Source organism: Anomalospiza imberbis, assembly GCF_031753505.1.
Source record: "Anomalospiza imberbis isolate Cuckoo-Finch-1a 21T00152 chromosome W unlocalized genomic scaffold, ASM3175350v1 scaffold_31, whole genome shotgun sequence".
Lineage (NCBI taxonomy): Eukaryota > Metazoa > Chordata > Aves > Passeriformes > Viduidae > Anomalospiza > Anomalospiza imberbis.
The window spans coordinates 2,181,040-2,198,126 of record NW_027099315.1 but is presented as its reverse complement, the minus strand read 5'-3'; the positions used below and the strand labels follow the sequence as shown (position 1 = coordinate 2,198,126).

Below are 17,087 nucleotides of genomic sequence, written 5' to 3'. Positions count from 1 at the left end.
TGGCTGGTAAATGTTGCAGACATTGTAGGGCTGTGACTTTGTGATAACTAATACCAGGCCTCTATACTGACTGCCCGCACCTGACTGACAGCTGGCTGTACAGTGATGATATCTCTCAGGTAATTAGACCACATTAACAAGTTTGAACTACTCTTTTGATTTCATGCAGCTTTCTGCTTTCAAGAGAATAGGCAGTGATTTTAAAGCTCCTTGTTGCAAATTTAGTCTCTCAAACTTCTTGAACAAATGTAGTTGTTATAATTGGTTTTATATGGGACCAGTACTTAATCAAATGTTGTTGTAGTACCTTTTATCCAGTACAAGGAACTGTAATCCATTACCAAACTCCAACCTGAGAAAAGCAGGTGCCACTCCCATCATGCAATTTTTCTTCCCCTTCCTTCTCTTTCACAAAGTGCTGTCATGTTCTCATTTCTTCTGTATGCTATACTGTTCTTCTGTCATTGTCTAGGTTTGGAAAGGCAGGTGTCTGCTAAGGAAGGCAGGAGCCTCCCCTGAAATGGAAAATGTAAACCCCCTCCCTCTGAATTGTTATAAATTTGAAATTAAGGGGGCTCTCAGGCAAAAAAATATGGGAGCAGGAATAACAGTTCTTTATTAGGGAAGAAAATAAAAAAATAAACAATGCAGTAAATCAAAACAACACTGTCAGAGTCAGAATACAACCTGACACCCTGTTAATCAGGGTGTTGGTAGCAGTCCAGTTGGAATTGTGGCTGCAGTCCTCCTGGAGTGTCAGGTGTGGTTCTGTTGGAGCAGTGATCCTGTAGAAAAGGGTGTAATCGTCCCCTGAAGAAGCAGTGGAAGAAGCAGCTGTTCCTCTGGGAATCCAGTGGAAAAGCTGTTCTGCTGTCCCAAAATCTCAGATTATATCCACGTAGGAATGCTTGGCTCTTCCCTCTGGGCAGAGCATCTCACAATGGGATGCTGTAATTTTATCAGTCATGCAGTGACAATCAATGGCCCATTAACAGAAGATATCTCCCTGGAGGGAGGATTGGTTTATGGACGAGATAAGGAAAACTGTCCAATTAACAGAAGATAACTGCCACACCACAAATGGATGGCAAATAGAATACATCTTGCCTTGCAATCTAGGACAGTCATGAAGCAGGGGGAGTGGCAATAAATAACTCCCAGCATTACAGTTATCCTTGCTTTCTCTTCTAGAATGCTGAAAGGTCTTTGTGTTCAGGCTAAGGAAAGACTTGTTTCTTCTTTATCTCCCCATAGACACACTAAGCTAAGGAGAATGGCTCTGACACTGAGTTCCTCTAATAGCCAAACAAACAAAACCTCCATGACATGGTACCCTGGAAACTTGGTTTTCAACATCAGTGGTTTTTTTTTTTTTTTTTTTGAATTAAGTTATTCTGTTGATTGGTAGCAGAGCTGAATAACTATGTTGGGGTTTTTTGATGGAAAATATAGGATTGTGCATTTCTAGTTCTACTCTCCAACCCCAACAATACCCTTTTTTGACATTATTGAGATTAAACATGGTATCACCAAAAGAACTTTTTTTCATTTAGGGAAAAGCAGACCTTTGCTGTCTGAGAAATTTAAGACACTTGAAATTGAAAAACTGTGTTCTAACTGGTATCACTTGGAGTCTCTGTACACTGGTAGAGCTGTTTAACCAGGATTCAGATCAGTATGTCAAGCTAAACTGTCTAGTCTGCAAATAATTCTCACTAATGTATAATGTTTGTTGGTTATGCAGCACTAGTAAATGCTGTAACTCTTATGTTACAAGGAAATAAATGTTTGGCTTAACACACACGGTGCAAGCCAGTCTATTCTTAGAATTATTTCCATTGTTCATAGATTTTTGGGTGGGTGCTTTTCGTTAGAAAAACAAACTTGAGTACCACTCAGTCTCAGTTTTCTCCTTCACAGTAGGAAGGGGACAAATTGCAATACAGTGCCTCTATCTGAGCTTTGATTAAAAGGGGCAAGCATCAGAAACTTCAGCTAAAGTAGAGGTTATTATAGAACTAACCATTTGTGTAATGCATCAAAGAGTTGCACAGCACATAATCTAGACTTGAAAGAAAACAACTAGCTGTTATTCCTCGAGGTACAGTGTATTGTATGTGTGTATCCTCATTCAGTTCCACACCCGAGCCACACAATGTACTCAAGGACAGTAGTCTCCTCTTTGCTGAGCAGATTATTATTTTTGTATGTGTTCCTGGAGCTCCTTGCAGTAGTGTGCAAAGTAACTGTCACATTCTAGGCATCCGAAATATGTCCTAGATGAAACTTTAGGTGCTGTGTCTTCCTGTGTCTGAATATAGTAAAGTGCAGTTTAATAAGCTGTATCCTGTATTAGGTCATTAGCCACACTACTGTATGACAAACTGATACTGGAAAAAAACCTTATCACCCCTATTACTAGAAAACCTGAAAGTGATAGGGAGTAGGTTACATAAAAGGATTTATAAGGCTGCAAAGGAAGGTAAAGGTACAAACTACTCTTGATTAGTCTGATTTGAGGGGAAGATAGCCACTCATTTTCAAAACTGATAATCAGTAGTTAAACCTACAGTATGTAAGTGCTGTGGATAATCATGAGTATGTGACTTGAAAGCATTGCCCCAGTGTCTTGGGGTGATTTGATGATGATGCTTTATTCCCTGTCTGCTTTATGCCCAGAAAACAACTTCTGTAGCTTTAAGATGGACCCGGAGGGTGGGGCAGGGAGCCTCGGGCTCCTGCACTGCGCCCTGTTCAAGCTATCTCTCTCCGAAGTGGTTGGCGCCTACATGGATTGTTACTTCATTTACTTGTTTGCTGGATTAATTTTCGCCAACTTAGGCAAGACGCTTCTGGGTTTTTTACTGGTTTTTTCCCTTCCCCTGGCCTGGAGGCTTTTCACTGGCAAATCCTTTCTACAGTTTTTTTTTGGGTTTGTGGTTTGTTTTTGTTTTTTTTTTTTTGTTTTTTTTTTTCTTCTGCCTGAGGAGCTTGCGGGGTGGCCCCGGCTGGTCCAAACCCCGGAAAGACCGAGCCAGTGAGAGAAGGGACATTAAACTCTACCAACTTCGCGGGCTGAGAGGAGAAGACCTACACCAGAAATCCAGCAGGTTCCCAACTGCTTTGTGAACTCTTTTCTCCTCCCCTGACAAAGGGCCGTCGCTATCTTTGCCTCTCAGCCACGCGACAAGGTGGGGGTGGGGTGTAAAGTTCAATTTTCTTTTTTTTTTCCTGTGCTTTGTGGATATCTTGCTTTGTTAATAAAGAGTTTTACATTTTTTTCCACTTTCATCCCCTGGTATCCATTTCTCTCATTGGCAGAAGAAAAGGGAGTTATTGAAGCCCTCTCTTTTTAGAGAGAAAGGCTCATTTTACAGCGTTTTTCTCCTAGAATTTGTGTCCAAACTGAGACACCCAGTCAGCTCTGTCCGTGTTTGAGATGGGATGCTATCTCTGACATCTTGAAGGAAGGGGGATTTGTATTTATGGTGCAAGGAAAAGAAGAACAGAGCTGGAAGCTGTGCTTAAGCCCAGATAAATTAAATTAAAATACTCTTTTCACATCCCAGTGGCGTTTTTTTTTTTACTACAACTGATAGCTGTGTGTTTTCCTTAAGTACGAGGTGTTATATTAATCATTGTGTGAAGTCACAGCTGTAGTGTTTTGTAAGAAGCTCTAAGTGTTGCAGGCAATTTCATGCACTCCAGAGCTTGAGAGGTGAATAGTGTAGGAAGAACTTGAATCTTATTTCTGAGTAGGCAGGCCAAAATACAGCATTTTGCACTTCTTCTATAAACCTATGTCATTAGGCTAACTGACTTTCTTCTTGATAGGTGTTTTGTATCATTCAAATGGAGCCATTTAAAACACTTTAATAACCTTATGTTAAAGGCTCCACAGCTTTAATGGTGCTGTTCTACAGCTCTAAGGAGTATAGATTAAAGACAAATTAACATCTGAAATAGGTGCAGGTTATGTGGCCACTCATCATTCAGCTTCTTTGAGAAACATCTAGCTAGTGTTTAATGCAGAAGCTCAGCATCAGGCAGGAATTGTTATGTAAGTGTTTATGGATCTTAACTATTGTTATAAACGCCAATCACTTGGTTTTTAAAATTTTAAAAGTTTAATAATAATGAAATGGTTATAAAAACAGTAATACAATTTGAGTAATGAAAATTTAGAGTTAGGACAATTACAAGACAATAAAAAGCAAAGAATTACAGACGTTAAGCCCAATAAGCATGCCTTGTGAACAAAGGAATAATCTTTAAAAGCAGTAGCCTGTTGCATATTCATACATCTCATACATGATGCATAAATTCCTTGCAAATTAAGAACTTTTCTGGTTTTTGTCAACTTCTTCCCCTTAATCCTGGTGGTTCCATAAAGACGGAGAGACGGTGGAAGAATGTTTGTCTTTTCCGATAAGGAGGCAGTAATTCTTTATGGGCCCCCATCATTGTCATCTCTGTGTGAAGAGTTTCTTCATTATCTCATCTCTTGCTTGAGCTAGTAAAAAAAAAAACCCACATATATAGGTTCTATTTTAACTACAAAACTACATTTACCATACTATTAAAATGTTAACACAGCACTTCTAATCAATATAACATAATACATATAGTATTCAATTTAATATTTGCGAAAAGCCAATCATAAATTATGCATTTTTCTCAACTATGTTTATGTAAATGTTTTGCAGGAACAAAGAAAATTCATCACCCTTAGAATCAAATCAAAGACAAGGTAAAAATAAAGCAAAAAAGAGGAAGATTGCTGAAACATCTAATGTTATCACAGAAACACTGCCATCTGCAGAATCAGAGCCTGTTGAAATTGAAGTTGAGATAGCTGAAGGGACGATTGAAGGGGAAGATGACAGCATTGAAACACTTGAAGTAGCTTCTGCAGAGCAATCTATAAAGTACATACATACAACAGGTACATCAGATGAATCTGCTTTGGCTCTTTTGGCAGATATCACCAGTAAGTATCGTCAAGGAGAGACAAAATGTCAGATTCAAGAAGAAGGTGGTGCAACTGATCCCTCATGCAAACAGGTAGAAGGTATTGAACTTGTGGAACTTCAGCTGTCGCATGTGAAGAATTTATTCCACTGTGAAAAATGTAATCGTTCATTTAAATTGTTTTACCATTTTAAGGAACACACAAAAACACACTCTGCTGAGAGTTACAAGTGTGACATATGCAATAAAAGCTACCTACGAGAGAGTGCTTTGAAACAACACCTCACTTGTCACCACCTTGATGAAGGTGGTGCTAGCAAGAAGCAAAGACCTGGCAAGAAAATACATATATGCCAATACTGTGATAAGCAGTTTGATCACTTTGGACATTTTAAAGAGCACCTCCGAAAGCACACAGGTGAGAACACTGATATGGTCCTGTTTTTGTGGCTTTGGGTCTAGCATGTGTTGCATGTTTTGGGGAAATAGAAAATATGCTGAAGAAAATGCATGAGTTCTGAGTGCTAGAAATACTTGACTTGTAGTTGCAACTAAAATGCTGGTTTGGTTTTATTTTTTTTTTGTTTGTTTTGCATTGATATAAACTTTGAAGGATTTAGGTGGTTAAAAATAGATGCCTAAAACCAGAAAGCACTAATGAAGCTTCTCTTTTCAGTCTATTAAATCTTAAAATATTTCTTTCAAATTAATTTCTTAAAGCATGTTTTTTTCTTGAAAAGCACCAAACTGAGGAGCTGCCATGACATGCTCTTACTTTCACAATTCTACCAGTAAATGTTTCTGTTGAAATATGATCTAAACCATGAGCTTCTCAGTGGAATATATATTTTAAAGAGTTTATTTTACTAACAGAACATATGAGCAAATGCCTATTAATGCATTAGGCATAAAGCACCCCCTTGCTCTTGACATCTCATCTGATTTCATTTTCTTTGTTAATTAACTCAGCAATACATTTCTAGTGACTATAGTAGACTTTTGTTACTGTAAAATCTGCCTCCTTGAACAGTATCTTTTGAGTAGAAAATTACTTGTGTTTCTTCTATATAATATGGGAGGTTAAGATGCTATTTCTTCATGTCACTGAAAGGTCTGTACTATCTGAATAGGTACTGAGTATTATATAGATAGCTCTCTGTAAAATATATGTTGTCCTGATCTTTCAGACATTTTTGCTTGATATATCAGTAATGAATCATCACTAAGAATTTAATAGAGGGTAGCAGTCATTTCTTTTGCAGCTTGCTGTTGCAAAAGCCTTTTAATTGGAACTTCTTTGTATCTGTATATGACACTGCATCAAATCTACTCCAAATAGCCCCTTAAAAGTTGCATTTATGAAAACTCTTTGGCAAATTCTTCTTCCCTATGAAGCAGGGAGTGTTTCTCCATTATGACCAAGCCAAATGCAAGCTACCTAACAAAAGTATTTTCTGAGAAAAGTTTGTGGAGTATTGGATTAACAGAATAAGCCAAATATAACAGTATATTCGTTGCTGTTGGTGATAGAAGGATTTTGGGGATGAAGCAACTTAGCATATCACAGGAGGTGCCGAATACGTTCAAAATATTTATTGATGCAAGTATCACACATGGAATCTAATTACTTCCAGTTACAGTGATGTGCTTGAAGCAGCCAAATTAATCAGCCCATGTCTGAAAACTCTGTAATTGAAGTAATTTGTATGCGGATTATACAAACTTCTTGAGAAAAATTCATCAAGGTCTTTGCCATTCTTCATGAATGCAAAATATGTTTCACAGGTATTGTACATTGAACTGCAAATAATATCTTCCATAGGAGTGAATAAATGGACTCTATTTACATACCATGAATAAATGATCCCAAGAAGTTCATTTGATAAATGCCTACCTTTGTGTTTCTGGGGGAGAAAAAAAGAAAGAAACCCAAACAAAAAATCCCAACAACCTTACTATATCTCTCTAAACCCAATCTAAACAATGATATGGCAGCTTTATGGTTATGGGTGAATTCCCTGGTATTTCTTACATATTGGGCAAATAGAAGTCACTGTGTTATTATGAATGTCTTTGGGTTAAAAAATATTTATTTTGGGCAATCCCTTTCCTGTGGCTGCAGGATTATAAAGGTCCAACAAAATATTGGACTATCTTAGATCAGAATTTCTGTCCTGTGAGTTACTTATGATTGGCAAGTGAAATCTGGCCTGTTCTCATAAATGGAAAAAAAATTAATTGTTAGATGAGGCCAAGAACCCTCCCTCTTTAGTCTTATCTAAGTGAGATTTTATAAACTCATAGTTTAATGACACCCAGGGGAAGAGAAGCGAGTTGTCACCTTTAGCAGAGGAGTTCAGTTACCAGCTTGCCAGTGTATTTCTAATGCTAGAGGAAGGCTGATATGCTCTCTCTGTCTTCCATTGCTGCTGCTGAAGTCACTGCATTGATTTGCACTGTGCAAGAAGTCACACAATGTCTTTTTGGCCTTTGGATATTGCCACTGTTGTCTTTGCATTGTCAGTTTCAGATACTTTAGGCAGAATATGAAGATTGTTGAGGAATTTGGGTAAAAACAGAATAAATCTGTCCTTAACTGGGCAGTGCCTCACTTCAATTAACTCTTTAAATGTGACGAGATTGCAGAGCAGGTGAAGGTTTGTGGTGTGAGTTTTGTTCTGTAATATTCACAGAATCATAGAATGGCCTGGATTGGAAGGGACCTTAAAGCTCATTCCAGCCCCTCCTGCTATGAATGACTTCCGCTAGACCAGGTTGTTCCAAGCCCTGTCCAACCTGGCCTTGAACACTTCCAGGGATGGGACAGCCACAGCTTCTCTGGGCAACCTGTGCCAGGGCCTCACCCTCCTTACAGCAAAGTTTTTCCTAATATCTAATCTAAACATACTTATTTTCAGTTTTAAACCATTCCCCCTTGTCCTCTCACTCCAGGCCCTTGAAAATAGTCTCTCTCCATCTTTCTTGTCAGCTCCCTTTAGGACCTGGAAGGTCACAATTAGGTCATGCTGGAGACTCTCTTCTCCAGGTTGAACAATCCCAATTCTCTCAGCCTTTCATAGCCAAGTGTCTCAGTTTAAAAGACAGATGTCTGCCAAGGAAGGTGGGAATCTTCCCGGAATGGAAAAGATGACCCCCCCTCCCTCCAAATTATCGCTTTGAAATTACAGGGTTTCCAGGCAAAATTATGGGAAAAGTAATAACAGTTCTTTACTGGCAAGTTAACTATAACTATAACTATAACCATATATATATTTAAATATATATAAATCAGAACAAACAACAAAAACAATAACAAGTTTTCCCGCCTGTTAATTTTTCCCTTGGGTGTAGTTACAACAGTAACCGGCAGGGGGCACTTGGCTCCTAGCAGAGCAGAGAGGCTGCCCCCTGCGGCTTCAGAGGGTGCTCTGACACAAGCTTGGCAACCTCTTCAGGTATTGGTGGTGGGAGCTTGAACAAAGAGGAGGACAGGAGATTGCTCCTTTTGCAAAGCTCATGGGCAGCAGTTGGTTCTGGTACCCCCACTGTCAGCTGGCACACTCTGGGGAGGTGAGCAGGGCTTGGTTGCAATGTCGGGCTACTGTGCAGAGAAGTGGCCCAGTGGGAGCAGCCCCAGTCTTGGCAGCACCCCACAGGTTGGCTCTGAACCCCCAAATGGTTGAGAAACAGGGAAAAAACGAGCAGGCTTGCAGTGTAGAAACTATAGCGGATCGAAGTCCTCGAGCCTAACACACAGGAGTAACCACAGCCACCACACTGCAGGCCAGGGTCTGGTGGGACATGGTCCTGGTCCCAGGTGGCACCACATGCGCTGGCTCTGGGCTCCCGAATGACAGGGAAGTGATGTTAGGAAAAAAAGAGAGTGTAACAATATTTCAAGCCAGATGCACTCACTCTGTCCCCTTGTGGCCACTGATGCATGGACAGACGACTCTTCAACTAATTAAAGTTGAAAATAAGGGTATTTATTGCAGCACGCTGGACATATGTGGAATCATTTCCAAATACATGTGCAAGGAGTTGCAGACTCCTGCTCTCTATTTATACAGAAAAGGTTTTACATATCCAAGCAGTTTCTAAGGACACATAATACATAATCATTACCTGCCCGCTTCATATTATAATCAGCTGAATATCCATTACGGCTGCTCAATTGTACTCCCTTAATTGCGTCAGTGGGATTTTGAAATAAGGGAGTGGGCGTATGGGAGGAAGAAAGCCGTCTTCCTCATGGTGAACTCTTCACCCATGGCCAGTTGGCAGGACTTTTTGATCTGCTGGTCACGGTCCAAGCCTCTCCTAACTGTTTGATTATTCTTAAGGCAAGGTATTTCTATGGTCTCTGCTCCTTCACAATTGCTACATCTATCCCTGTCACTCCTAGCTTCTCTTTCCTAATGTATTTGTTACTCTTTAACTAAGGTACTTGATTCTTGCCACCTATATTACTAAATTAGCTTCTTAACTATTTTTAAAATCTTAACTTAAATATGCAATCTTCTACTATCCCAATTATATTCCCAGCTGGCCCCTCGACTCATCTACAGTTTTCAATTATCCTAAATATATTTCCAGCTGACCCCTTGACTCACCGTCACCTCGATCCTGAACCAGAAGAGAGCGAGAGTGAGAGAGCCCTAAGCCCCACCCCCCCTATAGGTCCCAGGCCGAGCTTACACCTCTCACGATATCCCCTGAGCCATGGAAAACCTGGACGGCAAGGCTTTTAAAAAAGCCTGCACTGAAACAGGGGCTCTCCCCAACGCCACACACATCCAGTCCCTTGCCTTAAAGATACAGCAACCATTTTTTGGGCACAAAGCAGAGGATCAGGAGATTTACTATCGTAATAACTCGCTCCAAGACAGAAAGATGCTCCATCCCTCTGATCATCTTGGTGCTTCCTCTGAACTCACTCTAACCGGTCTATGTCCTTTCTGTGCTGGGGACCCCAGAGCTGGCGGCAGAACTGCAAGTGAGGTCTCACCAGAACAGAGAGGCAGAATCCCCTCCTCCCCTGCTGCCCACACTGTGGGATCAGCCCAGCACACAGGGGATTTATGGGTGCCAGTGCACATGGCCAGGACATGTCCAGCCTCTCACCCACCATTACCCCAGGTCCTTCTCCCCAGGGCTGCTCTTGATCTGTTCATCCCTCAGGCTGGATTGATCCTGGGGATTGTCCCGACCCAGGTGCAGCACCAGCAGTTGGTCTTGTTAATTCTCTTGAGATTCCCATGGGCTACTTCTTGAGCTTGTCCAGGTCCCTCTGGATGGCCTTGTCCTTCAGGTGTGTCACCTGCACCACTGAGCTTGGTGTCATCTGCAAACCTGCTGAGGGGTGCCCTTGACCCCTTTGTGTGTGTCATTAATGAAGATATTAAATAACACTGTGTAATGGGTTGACCCTGGCTGGATACCAGGTGCCCACTCAGTTGCCCTTTCCCACTGGGACAGGTAAGAGAATAAGATGGAGAACAACCAGCAGGGTGAGATAAGGCAGTTTTATTATAGTAAAAGAAAGAAATAAGCAGAGATCTGCACACGCATGGGCTAAAGAGAAAAAAGGTCAGTCTCTACTTCCCATCAGCAGCGATGTTCGGACACTTCCTGGGAAGCAGGGCTTCAGCACGTGTAATGGTTCCTCTGGAAGGCAAACATTAAAAACTCATTAATTGCCCCCCCCCCCCCCCCCCCCCGCCCCCTTCCTCCTCTCTCCCTTAGCTTATATATCTGAGCTGATGTCATATGGTATGGGATATCCCTTTGGCCAATTTGGATTAGCTGGTCTGGTTGTGTCCCCTCCCAGGACCTTGCCCACTCCCATTCCCTTTGGGGGAAAGAATATCAGAGGGACAGCGCTGCTTGGCAATAGCCAAAACACTGGTCTGTTATCAACACCCTTCCAGCTACCAATGCAAAGCACAGCACTGTGAGGGCTGTGAACTTTACCTTGGTCAGACCCAATACAATCTCCACCCCTTATTCCATACCATTTGCGTCATGCTCGGATCCCATAAAATATATATGCTCTCATTACTAGGATGCTTAAACCATCTCTGTACAAAACATACATTTTATTAACTACTATTGCCTGTCCTTTCACATGCCTCCAGGTGGTCTCCATTCCATCAGAATGTGGGGTCAGGACAGGAAAAATAGTATACTTGATGGTTCATGGTTGGGCACCGCCACCATCCCTGTTCATCATTGCATTTTTCTTGCTCCTCGCAAAATTCATTCTTTGTCAGTTCATGTCCCTCCTGCTGCTTTACCTTCTGTAACATACAACTTACAGTATAGGTTATTCTTACCCCAAGGTTGAATCTTCTTGAAGTACACACCAGGTCTCCCCATCCTCCTGCATCACCCACCAAGTACACCCAGGTCCTAGGACAAAGACAATCCCATGAATGGGTTTGCCTTTTCCCATGGGGGAAGAAATCCACACTGACTTCCCCCAGCCACTTCCCTGTGTGTAGTGCAGGGATCTTGTCTCCTCCCACAGTGTCTAAGGGCTTCGTTTGGGTGGGATGAGGGCAGTTTGCAGATCCCCTAGTGTTGACTTACCAAGTGGCTTCTCCCAAGTTTGCATCCCAGTGCTTCCATGTCCCATTACCTAACGCTCTTAACATAGTTTTTAGCAGTCCGTTATAGTTTTCAATCTTCCCAGAGGCCTGTGGATGATAGGGAATGTGATAGATCCACTTAATTCCATGTCTCTTTGCCTAGGAGTTTATAAGATTATTTTGAAAATGAGTCCCATTGTCTGACCAAATTCTATCTGGGGTTCCATGTTGCTACAAAATGTGTCTTTCAAGACCTGAAATCATGTTCTGGGTGGTGGCATGGTTTACTGGGTATGTTTACAGCCAGCCAGTTTTGGCCTCTACCATAGTGAGGATATAACTCTTGCCTTGGCGTGTTCGTGGCAGTGGCCCAATGTAATCAATTTGCCAGGCTTCACCATACTGGAAGCCCAGCCACCGCGCTCCACTCCAAGGAGGCTTCACTCATGTGGCTCACTTGATGGCAGCACGTTTCACACTGATGGATAATCTGTGAAATAGCCTCCATGGTCAGGTCCACCCCTCGATCACGAGCCCATCTATGTTGCATCCCTTCCAAGATGCCCTGATGTTTCATAGGCCCATAGGGCTATAAATAACTCACCCTTTCTTTCCAAATCTAGGTCCACCTGAGCTATTCCAATTTTGGTGGCCTTATCTACCCATGCATTGTTTTGATGCTCCTCAGTGGCACAACTTCTGGGCATCTACATGATGTACTTTCAGAGTCATGTTTTTTATTCATGCAGCAATGTCCTGCCATAATGCAGCAGCCCAGATGGGTTTACCCCTGCATTGCCAATTGCTTTTCTTCCACTGCTGCAGCCATCTCCATAGGGCATTAGCCATCATCCAGGAGTCGGTATAAAGTATGGGCCACTTTTCTCTCTCAGCAATCTCTAGGGCTAGTTGAATGGCTTTCACCTCTGCAAATTGGCTTGATTTACCTTCCCCTTCAGCAACCTCAATGACTTGTCGTGTGCGACTCCACACAGCAGCTTTCCACTTCTGATGGTTTTCTATCACTCGGCAGGATCCATCAGTAAATAAAGCATAGCTTCTTTTGTTTTCTGGTAACTCATCATATGGTGGTGCTTCTTGGGCACGAGTCACCTTCTCAGGCAATGCTCCAAAATCTCTGGCTTCTGGCCAATCCAAAATGTCTTCTAGGATTCCTGGGAAATTGGGTTTTCCCATTTGGGCTCGTTGTGTAATTAATGCTACCCACTTACTCCATGTAGCATTGGTTGCATGATGTGTTGAGGGAATGTTTCCTTTGAACATCCAGTGTAGCATGGGCAATCACAGTGCCAAGAGGGATTCCCGCTTCTGTCCAAACAATTTCTGAGGTGGCTCGAACCCCCTCGTAAGCTGCTAGTATCTCTTTTTCAGTTGGAGTATAGTGGGCTTTTGATCCTCGATAACTCCGGCTCCAAAACCCTAGTGGTTGACCTCAGGTTTCTCCTGCGATTCTTTGACAGAGGCTCCAGGTGAGGCCCTGCTCCCCAGCTGCAGTGGAGAGTATATTTTGCACCTCCGCTCCTGTCCGAACAGGCCCAAGAGCTACCACACAAGCTATTTCCGGTCTGATCTGCTCAAAAGCCTGTTGTTGGTCAAGGCCCCACTCAAAGTGGTTCTTCTTCTGGGTCACTCGATAGAGGGGGCCCACAAGCTGACTATAACCTGCAATGTGCATTCTCCAGAACCCCACAAGACCCAGGGAAAGCTTGTGTTTCCTTCTTATTAGCTGGTGGAGACATAGTTGCAATTTTGTCAACCACCTCTGTAGGCACATGGCGGCATCCATCCTGCCATTTTATTCCCAAGAACTGCATCTCCTGTGCAGGTCCCTTTACCTTACTTTGTTTTATGGTAAGACCTGCTTTCAAAAGAATTTGGATTATTTTCTTTCCTTTCTCAAAAACTTCTGCTATATCACCCCACACAATGATATCATCAATATACTGTACGTCTTCTGGAGCTCCAGCCTGTTCCAGGGCGGTCTGTATCAGGCCATGGCAGATGATGGGACTATCTTTCCACCCCTGGGGCAGTTGGTTTCAGGTGTATTGGACACCCCTCCAGGTAAAAGCAAATTGTGGTCTGCACTCTGCCACCAGAGGGACTGAGAAAAATGCATTAGCAATGTCAGTTGTGGCATACCATTTGGCTGGTTTTGACTCCAGCTCATATTGGAGTTCCAACATGTCTGGTGAAGCAGCACTTATAGGTGGCGTGACTTCATTCAGGCCCCAATAGTCTACTGTCAGCCTCCATTCCCCATTTGACTTCCGCACAGGCCATATGGAGCTGTTGAAGGGTGAGCAGGTTCTGCTGATTGCTCCTTGGCTCTCCAGTCGACAAATTAGTTCATGGATAGGAGTTACAGAGTCTCAGTTTGTGCGATATTGCCACTGATGCACTGTCCTGGTAGCAATTGGTACTTGTTGGTCTTCCACCTGCAGCAATCCTACAGTGAAGGGATCTTCTGAGAGGCAAGGCAGGGTAGATAACTGTTTCATCTTCTCTGTATTCACTGTAACTGTACCAAAAGCCCATCAATACCCTTTTGGATCCTTGAAGTACCCTCTCCTGAGGTAGTCGATGCCAAGGATACAAGGGGCCTCTGGGCCAGTCACAATGGGGCGCTTTTGCCATCTGTCCCCTGTTAAGCTCACCTCAGCCTCTATTACAAGCAACTCTTGGCATCCCCCTGTCACTCCAGAGATCTAGATAGGTTCTGCACTCTTGTACCTTGATGGCATCAGTGCACTGGTATCTACTAAAGCTTTATACTTCTGTGGATCGGATGTGCCAGGCCATCCAGTCCACAAAGTCCAGTATACCCAGTCATCTCTTTCCTCCTCCTGGCCGAAGGTAGGGACCCTCTATTCCTGTTCCTGGTCAGAGTATTCACTATCTGACCTTTGCAATGCTAGATCAGAAGTTCCCTCATCAGGGCTGTAGGAAATGGTTTTAGTTCTCTTATATCTGGGAGATGGCTGATTGTCTTCTGGTCTCTCTGTGGCAACTACACTGATAGTCATCTTGGGCGGCCCCTTCTTAACAGGTCTCTTCCCTCTCAGTTCACGGACACGGGCTTTCAGCTTAAAGGTGGGTTCACCATCCCACTTCCTCATGTCCTCCCTCCAGTCACTCATTACGTGGGCTGTTCTTGGGGCTTCCCTTCCTTCTGACCAGGGTTGGAGAGGAGCAATCTCTTGGGCTGCCCCTAAAAGCTGGGGTACTGGATCGTAGGGATGAGGGAGTAGCCAGAGTTTCTTCTACATTTTGGAGCCAAGAGGATGCCACCTCTACAGTTGGTGTATCCATTTGCAGATAATACAGTGCTACCAATCTGCTGGAATATGATGCAGGGGCACCTTGAACCACCTTCCTCCACATGGCATGTGTACAAGGGACATCCTCCGGATCTTTAGAAACACTGTCGTTCTTTAGATCACTATAGATGATTTCCAGCACTGCTAGTTCTCTCAAGTACTGGCTACCTTCATCTGCAGTGGTCCACTTCCCTGGCAATTTCACAAGATCTTCCTTACGTGGATATCTTGCCCTCACACTTGAGAAAAGCCATTTCCGAAGGCTGCAAATGGCTTCTTCCTTTCCAATTCCTCTTTCAATTTCCTGCGGGCAAAAGGACAGGGGCAGCGGCGGCAGCTTCTCCTTCCTGGCGCCCCACCTGAAGAAAGGCATTAAATAGTGCCACGTTGCAACGGCCGCCACTGCCCACGTGGTGGCAGCGGGGTCACATGGCTGACTGCAAAAACATTGTGGGCAACTCCCTGATGGGGAACTTGGACGAAATCAACTTCTTGGTGCTGTAGGATCCTGCAGGAATCTTTGAATTAGTGAAACTTGTTGGCAATGGTACCCACAAGCAGCAATTTTTCTTCTAGTCAGAGAAGAGGAGGAAGTGAGGACATGTGAGGAAGAAACATGGCAGCACCAAGGTCAGTGGAAAAGAAAGAGGGGGAGGAGGTGCTCCAAGCATCGGAGCCGAAATTCCTCTACAAGTCGTAGTGAGGACTATGGTGAAACAAACTCAAATGACAAACTGACCAAGATCCCCATGCCCTGTCTCCCTGCACTATTGGTGGAAAAGAGAGAAGGACTAGGGGGAAAAAGTGTTTTAAAGGTTATTTTACATCTCATTATCCTCCTCTGACTGTTAATAATAAATTTACTTTATAACTTTAAATTTGAACCTGTGTTGCCCTTAGAGTGTTTCTCTCTCAGTCCTTATCTCGACTCATGAACCCTTCATTAATTTTTTTCCCTCTCCTCTGCCCAACTGTAGCAAGAAAAGGTAAGTGAATGATTTTCGTGGGTACCTGGTGTTTGGCCAGTGTCAAACCACAACAACCGTCCAACCACTTTCTTACCCTTCTGAGTCCACCCATCGAATCTCTTTCTCCAATTTAGAGAGAAAGATGTTGCGGGGCTCCATGTCAAAGGCTTTACAGAAGTCCACAGAAAGGACATCTGTAGCCCTTCCCTTGTCCACTGATGGAGTCACTCCATCAGAGGAGGCCACTGGGTTGGTCAGGCAGGACTTGCCCTTGGTGAAGCCATGCTGGTTGTCCTGAATCACCTCCCTGCCCTCCATGTGCCTTCGCAGAACTTCCCAGAGGATCTTTTCCATGATTTTCCCAGGCACAGAGGTAAAGCTGACAGAGCGGTGGTTCCCAGGGTCCTTTCCAGATGGGCTCCATCTCTCCGTTAAGGGTAGAAGGTTTTTAGCTTGTAAACTGGCAGAACTTGTTGAGAGGCCTTTAAACTAGTTTTGAAGGGGGAAGGGGATGCTGTCGGGCTGTCTGGAAGCTGGCCTAAGGGTGGTAAGCCTGAGATAAGAATGAAATCAGCAGCCCAGCGGAGGTGCATGTATACTAATACATGCAGCATGGGTAACAAACAGGAAGAGCTGGAGGCCATGGTGCAGCAGCAGAGCTATGATGTAATTGCCATCACAGAAATGTGGTGGGATGACTTGCATGGCTGGAGTGCTGCACTGGATGGCTACAAGCTCTTCAGGAGAGATAGGAAAGGGAGAAGAGGTGGAGGGGTGGCCCTTTATATTAGGGAGGCTTTGGACGCCATAGGTATTGAAACTAATAATGACGATGTTGAATGCCTATGGGTAAGAATTAGGGGGAAGGCCAATAAGGCTGGCATCCTACTGGGAGTCTGTTATCGTCCACCCAACCAGGAAGAAGTGGTGGACAATTCATTCTATAACCAGCTAGAGAATGTTTCTGGATCATCAGCCCTTGTTCTTGTTGGCGATTTCAACCTGCTGGACATTTGCTGGGAACTCAGTACAGCTGAGAAAAAGGCAGTCCAGGAAATTTTTGGAGTTTGCAGAGGACAACTTTTTGTTGCAGCTGGTGGGTGAGCCAACCAGGGGAGGGACTATGTTAGATCTGCTATTTGCAAATAGAGATGGGTTGGTGGGAAATGTGGTAGGTAGTGGCCACTTGGGGCATAGTGATCATGAAATTATAAAAT

General features: G+C 43.4%; 1 protein-coding gene across 1 annotated transcript in view; it reads left to right on the top strand.

The window, feature by feature from the left end:
• The window catches only part of LOC137465560 (zinc finger protein 131-like), a 36,990-nt gene that overhangs the window by 10,429 nt on the left and 9,474 nt on the right, over positions 1–17,087 (top strand). The window contains exon 5 of the mRNA XM_068177643.1: positions 4,707–5,389. Within this exon, the coding sequence (XP_068033744.1) occupies positions 4,707–5,389 (683 nt within the window). The remainder of the gene's footprint in view (positions 1–4,706; positions 5,390–17,087) is intronic.